The following is a 9,884-nucleotide window of genomic DNA, read 5'->3' as shown; positions in this document are numbered from 1 at the left end:
AATTGAATTAATATTCAAATTTTAGATATAATTAATATTATTACAAAAAAAAAAGAATCAGGAAAATACCCATTAATGTATAATGCGGATTTAATGTAAATAAGGATTAAAGAAATTTTATAAATAACAATAAATCGATCTCCTACTATTAACTCAATTTTCAATAAATATATACAGAGGCAACTATAATTTTCAAACATCAATCAAATATAAATAGAAAATTAGATTAGTATTTTCAAATTAGTTTGGTTTGCATAATAATATTTAATTCACTAATATTAGTCACTAATTCAGTCACTAATATTAGTGCTTGCACAATACCTTCTATTGTAACCAATCAATTGGTCTAATTATTCGATTTTCATTTAAAAATGATCATATTTATGAACAATTATTATGTCCATAAGTATGATTATTTTTGTATGAAAATTATGCATTGCTTAAACGTTTTAGCATGATAATGTTTAAAAGTTTTTAAACTATTAATAAATTGTGATGTACATAAAGTAAAATAATTCAAATAATATGTAATAAAGTAAATAATAATAATAAAATAATATGTAATAAAATAAAATAAAATGCTCGTCAGGGAAAGCTATTAGACCTCGAGCTACTAAATTTAGTAACAGATAGTCAATAACAAAGTATTTTTTCCCAATTTTAAAATAAATTTAGCAGAATATTAATAGAATTTTTAATATTTTTTAAAATAATTTCGGTGTACATTATTGAACATAAACATTTTTAAGTTTATTTAAAATAAAAAAAAATCTTTTATAACTTTTATAAATTAAAATTTTTTTATTTACTTGCAATTTTTACATAAAATTTTCCCAAGATATTTTTAAATATATTCTGCAGCAATAATTGTTATTGTTATAGTTACTGTATATGTGCACATGAGCGTTGTGTCGATATCGAAACAATTTTTTTTGATTAAGCGTTATCGCCAGTATGTGATTAAGAGCAGACTTTAATTATCAAATAAAGATTAATGAAATAAACCTTAAATATTACCATGCAAAGACGTTTCAGAATAGAGATTTAAATATTTAGATTTTTTTCTTTCAAAAATCATATTTCAAACCAAGAATTATTCTAATTTTTAAAAATAAAATTATGTTTACAACTCAAAAATGTTTTAGAAACTTCTTCAAGAACCAGTTTTCTTTGAAGAACATATTGATATCTATCATGCAGTATTTTGATAGATTAGATAAACTACATTCACTTAGTGCTGGATTAAGTTGATGCAATTCACTAAAAATGACAAATAATCTCCCAAATCACATTTCATCTACATTCAGTCTTGTTACAGCTCTTAGTTTTACTGGTCCCATGAGATTCAATGATGCGTGGTATATTTCAATTCACAGCAAGAAGTTGGGATTCATATGATCAGCACGGATGTCGTATCTCACTGGCTGGTCATCGTAGACTCTGTAGAAGCTGAAGTAAGCGAGGAAAGGGCAGTAAAATGTGAGAAGTGTTCCTGCAGTCGATGCAACATAGGCCCAGCCGACACGACACAGGTCCGGTCCATAGGCATGGGCATTAGATCCACAGTGGAGCTTCCCTACGTGAGTATCCAGTATCAGCGGGTATAGGAGAAGACTGATGGTTTGCAAGAAGCCTAGAATAAAAAGAAAGAAAATCTTGAATGAAAAAACGATCAATTTCTCTGTTTGTTTATAAATATATTTATTAAAAAAGATATGTCCAGTATATATGTCCAGAAATATAAAATTCAGTAATAAATTATATATATTAGCGAGCCGGCGTCCTGGCATAGGGATAGCGCGTCTTCCCCGTAATCTGGGCGTCCCGGTACGGACATGGTTGTTCTACTTTTGTGTTCTATCTCTGAGGTGTGTGAATGTGCCCCTCTGTAAAAAGTGGTTGTACAAGCGAATCTGAAGCATGAAGTAGCTAAGTCATACTCTTGGCCCAGTTGGCACTACTGAAAAAGCAAGAGACGCTCACTCGGCTTAAATCGCTGACAGGTAACTGTCAGCGGGCTTGTAAAGCGCCATAAGTCACAAAATGCATTAGCGAATATAAATCACAACAGCGTTCTGGAAAATGGAAATAAAAAGCACTTGTTTTAATTTGGAAGAGAATTTATCAGATATGCATGTGAATTTCAAAAGAACGCTAATGAAACATGGACATTCACTTTGCACACACCGAATCTGAGAATGAACTCCTTACAGTATGTTAAAAAATAAATAAATAAAAAGAAAAGATGTAATGAAGCATCATAAAGATCCTATTCATGCAAAAAAAAAAAAAAAAAAAAAAAATTTAAATAGCTGGAGCATTGGTAAAAATTTCATTTTTTGAACAATCCAATTTCCAAATGTTCAAAAAAAGTTATCTAACATGCACTTCAGTGAATGCATTGGGAAGGACTTGACTAGAAGGAGAAAGGTTATGGTTCTTCCCTCTGAACGCTACTGTCGAACTAATCTCTGGAGGTTTTCCTCTTTCAGACGAAACATAATGACATTCCCCCACCTTCTCCCTCCAGGAAATCAACATATTTCAATATATTGGAACTAAATCAATATGACTGGTAAAAATTGCAATTCTTCACTTTTATCATTAATCCTTGACTTATAGGTGGAAAAATTTGCTAAGATAAGAGGATTTCAGCAACTAATCTGGAGCCGCCGTGGTCTGGTGATAAGGTTTCGGACCGTCATGTAAGTGGGTCTGTTGCACGCTAAATCCGTCGGGACAAAAAGTCCTCTTGCCGGTGTGGTGCGGAAGTTTGAAGAGGGAGTGGCAGATCTGGCGTCGTCCTCGTTGTAAAATACCCTTAGTGTTGCTTTGAAATAGGACGCTAATATAACTGAACTGAATAGAAATTGAGCTCTTAGCCACTTCAGAAAAGGGAAATTTATGTCTTCATATAGAACGTATTATAGAAGTGCTTATTCTGAAAACGATGGCTTGGTTACCGGATGTTGAATGCAAATCTCAAGGTATCAAGAGTATTATAAAGGTAAAATCCTATAAAACTGGTTTAATTTTGTATTTTAAAATTCGCTGGAGAAAGAAATTGAAAGTCTTTTGAACGCCACTTACTTTTGACTCTATGAATTTTTACGAATAATAAACAGACATATTAACCTCTCAAAAAATCAGATGTTGGTGTGGCATAGAAATATGGAGAATGGGTGAGTGTTGGTATATTCCTTTCTTATGATCATGGTTCAAAATTGAAAATTCCATTTTAAAAATAGCCTTCATGTTGTTTAAAAGCATACTGTAAATATTCCTAAGCAAAATACAGGAAAATATTATAAAATGAACTGATTCAACCTGCACTTTAAAAAATGCATGATATTGCTGCCTTCTTCAAAGATAATCATTCCTTACTTTAAACATTAGAACAAGTTCTATCTGACATGGTCCAGCAATCTCTCTCAAAAATGGAAAGGAAGATCTATCTGAATAATATATTATTATACACCAATCCAAACCGGATGATCATTATTGATTCAGTAAAATGCAACATTGAAAGTCTTCACTAGTGAAAATCCATTATATTTAGATCTTCCATTCATATTTAGATTCCGGATTTTAGATTTTCTTCTAAATTAAGAAATATGCGAAGTCAAATTTCCTTAAAGTCGGTTTAAATAGTTATTTATTCATCATTCAACGGTACTATTAATTTCCTAATTGAAAAGGCAATATTTTAAACAGTCTCCGATTTCGTTTTCTCTTTCCATGTTTATCTAAAATGACTTTTTTAAAATTTTTCTAGTGTAAACATCAATTAAAAAGTTAATTTCTGGAGAGTAAAGTTTTCGTTGGTTTTCGTGAATTAAAATGAAACCAAAAGAAAGCTGAATTTTAAATGTTTCAGAAAATATATCCCTTATTGGAAAAGACAGATTCGAAAATGATAATCAATCTCTTTTCAGCAATTTTGTTTGTGTTAGTAAATCATTTAATACCACCAAAGCATTTAATTACTTCGCTTAATAAGGAATGCAAGATCAATTAGTTCTAATGCATTCGGAAATAATTAAAAAGGAGTTCTTATGATTTTTTTAAAACACTGATATCAAATCTTGAGCAAGACAAAATTGGCGTAAGAGAGTATTAAATAAGTTGTACAAAAGGATATGATTAGCCAATTTATTTAGACTGTAAAGTGAATATATATATATATATATATATATATATATATATATATATATATATATATATATATATATATATATATATATATATATATATATATATATATATATATATATATATATATATATATATATATATATATATATATATATACATTTTTATTGTAACAATATGGGATCGGAATTGAAAAGTGTAAAAGGTAAGTCAGCCATCTAACTCTCCGACCCGCCACGAAGGCACACGGATTTAAACCATAAAAACTGAATGACCTTACCGCCGCAACAGCAACATTGGCGGGAATTGTGGTTGAGTCCTAAGGGCCACCAGCGGCCACGGTACAACCCTCCCCCAAGGAAGTACGTCCCGTCATCGATGGGAGGAGTCAGATACCTCACCTATTAGTGTACCTTCCAGGGTGGCGAGATCCAAACACCATGCCGGAAGCATCTCATCCTCATTCCGAGGTGCCCACCCTGGGGGTTAGTGTAAAAGGTAAAAAAAAAAAAAAAAAAATGCCTGTCGGTAGACTGGAAAGCAAAGATAGATTCCTTTACATCTGAGCTACCATCTAGCAATATATATTGTTGATGTCAAAATTAGAGCATGAAAATCACTTTTCAGACCTTAACTTCTAAGATATTGCAGTTATCGAAAAATTTTAAATAATGAGGTGCTAATTTCGCTAACTGGATTTATTTTTCTATTCTTCAATAGTAAGAAAGTCACACACACACACACACACACACACACACACACACACACACACACACACACACACACACACACACACACACACACACACACACACACACACACACACACACACACACACACACACACACACACACACACACACACACACACAACACGCATTATTGCATAAATTATTACACAAATAGTTATCATAGCGATGAGTAAATCCTAGCTTTAATTATAGATTAAAGCGTAATCATTTGATTGTTGTTTTCATTTGTCTTGGTGTTGAACTAAAAGTATCATAAACCAGCGAAAGTAGTCTCCCTTTCTAGCATGCTCTCCAATAAATAAAAGTTTTATCCCCTTCGAATTATTTTGTGAACCTTGATTAAGATCATGAATGCCTTGCATGGCTTTAGCGAAATGGCGGGAATCTAGCATGCTTGGCATGAAATGGCTTGTCGTGAATCTAGCATGTTCAATGAATCTGACATGAAAATATGCATTTTGGAAGCCTTTTTTTCCTGAATGATTGAAATAAAAATTTGACAAGAAACTGCACTTATAATCAAAAGATCATGTACCGAATTTAATTGATCACGTAAGTAATCACGTTTAAATGTAAGTAATTACGTTTAAATGTATAAGAAAGTACAGATAAATAGAGAGTCACTTAATTTTGTTAATTTATATTTTATATACCTGTATATATTGGGTATACAGGTATATATATAATATACCTGTGTACATATACTCGAGCAGCTAGTCAGAAGGAAATTTTTCTGAATAGATTTAGTTCAAAATGTGATAGAAAGTTACAATTTTGGTATAAAAGCCCAATTTTCATCCATTTAGCAGTAATTGTTTCTGAATTATCGTTCCCAGACAAGCAGACATAATACCAAAAATATATATTCGATCTCAGGGAAATCTGAAATGTGTAGATTCGTCAAAATCTGAAAAATAGAATAAATTATAACGTCAAAAATTCATGCTATAGATATTCAAGTTGTTTGACTGAAACAAAATGCAGCCTTTGAAACTATTAATAAAAATTTTATATTGCAAATTGTAGAGGTAGAGGGGGATATAACAGTAGTTGGGGGATACCGTAAAAAAGAAATCTAAACTCTTAAAGATATAAGGAATGAAAAAAAACAGGTTGGTAATTGCTACTTTAGCTCATCAGAAAGTTAATTAAAAATTCATTATTACATTCCAACTTTGCAACCACGGCGTAAGCCAACTTAAGTAAAAATGCAAAAAATCTTTGTTAAAAAAAAACAAAAAAAAAAAAAAAACAAGAATTTTCAGCATTTTGTAAGATTTACATAATTTAATATATTAAATTAAATAATATTTTTTGTTATTTCACATTTATTTTATACTCAGTTATCCTTTTTAAAAAAAAATAACACGAAAGATAGATAAATGTAGCTGAATTATTTTTACTCATCTGAAAGATTATGAATGTTATTGAATTAAAAAATCGAAATATATATTACCCTCAATTGAAAAAAAAAACTGCATAGTTTTAAACATATTAAGAGGAAGATTCATGTTGTGGAATCCATTCCAACCATTTCACATTAAAAAAAAAAAGAAACCGATTTCGACAAGAGTTCTATTCCGTCGCATATCAGCTTTAAAGCGATATTAGAAACATTTGGCCATAAATCTAGCAAATCAGCTTTGGGAAACTTCTTTTGAGGGAAGATTTGAAATCGATACTTGAAACTTTGAAACGCTTAAGCGATATTTCTTTTCCTCATTGCGTCGTTCAAGGTATGCCTTTCTGTTCCGTTTTATGAAGGAAAAGACCATTATTGGGCGATTGTGTTTTAAAAAGAAAACTTTTTTCAATATATTCTGAGATACTACTATATATTAGATATGGTAACGAATGCTATTATTAGGAAATAAATGCTTAAATGGAAAATAAAGGATGTGATGAATGCTTTATATGGTAAAATTAGTTTTAAATTTGCACATTTATTTAGAAATATTTGAAAGGAAAATACTTTTTTCGATGGTTATTTTTTGTATAGTTTCGGTTTATACCTAGATATAACGAAATATTTTATGAAAACAGATGCATGATTTTTAAAAAATGCATCTTTAACAATGCATCTTAATAAGACTATAACAAAAGTATTGTGATTTTTTCAAATTTAAATTGCTGTTATGTTTCATTTTGCAAATATTTTTCTTTCTAATATTGCGAAACTATGATATCGCATCTACGAATCTGCATGATATCTTAGAAATCGTACACATAAAATTTGAAGTAGTATTTTCTGTTTAAAAATTATCTTCAGGATTATAATATTTTTTTTTTCTAATTTCTACAGTAACATTAGGTTTTGTATAACTATGTCGGTTTGGAACTGAAAATAGATTTGGTTACATACAACTACCGATTTCCAGCGCTTGAAATTAAAACCTATGTATTATATTTTTTAAAGAAAATCCATTACATAATCGTATTGAATTATTTCATAGTCTAAATATTTTTTTTATTTGAAATAGTTTGTAGTCAGTGTGATCTCAACATACCTCAAGCAGAATTCATAAAAATAATTAAGGTTTCAATATACATTAATGTTCAAAATTGGGAGTGTTTTAGCTTTCGGTCACTTATCTTAGAAGATATATATGAGATTTGATATGTATATAGGATGATGCTGTTACGAATCTGTCCCATAATCTCAGAGTATGGAACAGAAATTTACAGATATTTTAATAGATGCTGAATGGATGCCAGAGCAATAACCTTCTGATCTTGGCGAACAAAATGAAGGTTGTCGAAAATTGTATTGAGGACAGAAAACTTTCCACAAAAATCTACATGCTGTTAGAAAACTTTTATAAACTTGAGAGTTCCAAAGAGTTGGAAGAATTCTTTATTTATTTTAATCGCGGAGAATACTCTTTATCTCTATGGACATGCTGGTATTGTTTTATTATTTGCTGTTTGTGTCTGTATTGCAGATTTCTGTAAGAGATAAGAGTTTTGAAACTTAAACTTCTTGTTGTCCGTAGAATAAAATATCGTTTTTCTTTTATCTCGCGTACTGGACTTCCTTCATCCATCATTCACTTATCAAATGATTTTTGTAGCAGTATAATATAGTAAGAAATATCATATAATAGTTAGTGCCTACATGCATGATCATTGTACAGCACATCGATGTTGTAAAGTATGAGACAGATGTTATAAGACCACGAAAGAAAAGTTAATAAGGAATATGATCCTCTCTTGGAGCTAAACAATTACAATGTGAATTCATTTGATAAATTAGACACTGTAAAGTCTCGATCCAATAAAAGGTAGCGTTATGATCAAATTCTTTATTTACAGCTTTATTACATAAATTTACAGTTCATCATCTAGGTTAAATGATTCTTATTCGACACAACAAGGATAGTTCCTCGAATTCTTTCGGAGAAACCTCCCTAGGAAACAGCTAGCCGACTCTTTAGCTTCTCGCAAACAGGCCGTAGCTCCAAGGATCCACTGAATCTTGTCGGGTGGAATTCTCGTCGGACAATCCGCTCTCTGCCTCCTTCTCCACAATTCTCTTCCTCTCTTCCAATCTCCTCGCACTTTTATCCTGTTCCCACCCTCATTCACATCGGATCATGTTCCCGGTTATCCAATAGTCGTTCAGCAACAACTTCACCGGTCTACCGTCGACCGTGGGAATCCGTTGGGCAGCCACCCTCCACAATGTAAAGAATGCAGGTTTGCATCTGTTTCAAATACAATGCAGGTGGGGTCCCTTATCTGGACTCGCACTAATTGCCCAGATGTCCTTACTTTAAAGGGGCTGACCACCTGGCACTTCTGGAAGCACTTACACTGCGGTAGGGCGTCGCCATTACTGATACTGCTGCCTGGATGCTAATTATGGAGCGTGGGAAAAGAAACGTCACCATAGTCAAGCAGGGAAGAAGCTGAATCATTACAACGCTTTAGTGTCTCTGGGAAACTCAATGCCACACTTCCAGAAAAGTTATTGTGCAAACAAGAGTATCTCAGATATTCTTCGGGACCAGAGGTTTTAAAGAGAATGTTGAAATCATTAGAAAAAATCTTATTATTATCTGCCTTCTTAAGCGTTTAATAGAGATATGTATGTGCCATTATTGCTTTTTGAATAAATAGAATTGAGTGCAGCATTGAGGCAATTGTCATTTTTCTCACTTCTAATATGTTGGTTAAGATGAAAAAAAAATCCTGTTGTCTGAAGTTAGGCTATTTAGTAAAAGAATGTATTATTGAATTATGATCTAATGATACCATGGCATCTTAATATAAATCTGTCGGATGCGAGTAAACCATCGGTTCACTTTAGTTATATTAACGTCCTGTTTTTAAAACAATATTAGGACTTTTTTGGGACAGACCTCATAATTTTAAAAGGCGGTGAAATGACGTAGACGACATATGAACTAGCACTCTCTTCCCAGACTTCCGACCAAACCAGCGGGGGGACGTTTGGTCTCGACGGATTTAACATGTACCAACCCTGTTTATACGATGGTTCTTCGGTGGAATCCGGTCTCGAGCTTGGAATTCTACGGTATCGAAATTGAAATCTTATCCCAAGACCACCGTGGACCTCAATAAACCATTCGTGAAGCGTCGTGCAGAAGTTAAGAGAGAAGTTAAAAGTTCTAAAAGTTCTGGAACAGCCTTTTTTTCATCTGATCACGATTAAAAATGGGATCACAAAATAGCCGTATTGTGACTTCAGAAATGAAAGTCTAACTAAACAAATTATTTTTATTGCTATTAAAATGCATATATGCTTACATATAAATGTAAGCATATAATTTTTTAAGACAGTAAAGAGACTTTCGATTTTTTTGACGTCATTTCATTTCGTCCCGGGAAGACACGCATTATGTACAAGTAGGAGCGACGAGCACACACACAACACAGAGCGAAATTGAGGGAAAGCTCATGAAATTTTTTTCCCTGTGAATATATATTTTGAGATTTTAATAGGGATGTCTAATACATG

The 9,884-nt window shown here is 32.0% G+C and overlaps 1 protein-coding gene across 1 annotated transcript in view; it reads right to left on the bottom strand.

Moving 5' to 3' along the window:
- Positions 1-846: 846 nt before the first annotated feature.
- Positions 847-9,884, bottom strand: part of LOC129966679 (LHFPL tetraspan subfamily member 2a protein-like) — a 52,859-nt gene continuing 43,821 nt past the window's right edge. The window contains exon 2 of the mRNA XM_056081194.1: positions 847-1,633. Within this exon, the coding sequence (XP_055937169.1) occupies positions 1,371-1,633 (263 nt within the window). The 3' untranslated portion in view covers positions 847-1,370. The remainder of the gene's footprint in view (positions 1,634-9,884) is intronic.

This window comes from Argiope bruennichi, chromosome 4 (assembly GCF_947563725.1).
Source record: "Argiope bruennichi chromosome 4, qqArgBrue1.1, whole genome shotgun sequence".
Classification (NCBI taxonomy): Eukaryota; Metazoa; Arthropoda; class Arachnida; order Araneae; family Araneidae; genus Argiope; species Argiope bruennichi.
Note: the sequence above shows the minus strand (reverse complement) of the source record. Positions and strands in the feature narration are given on the sequence as shown.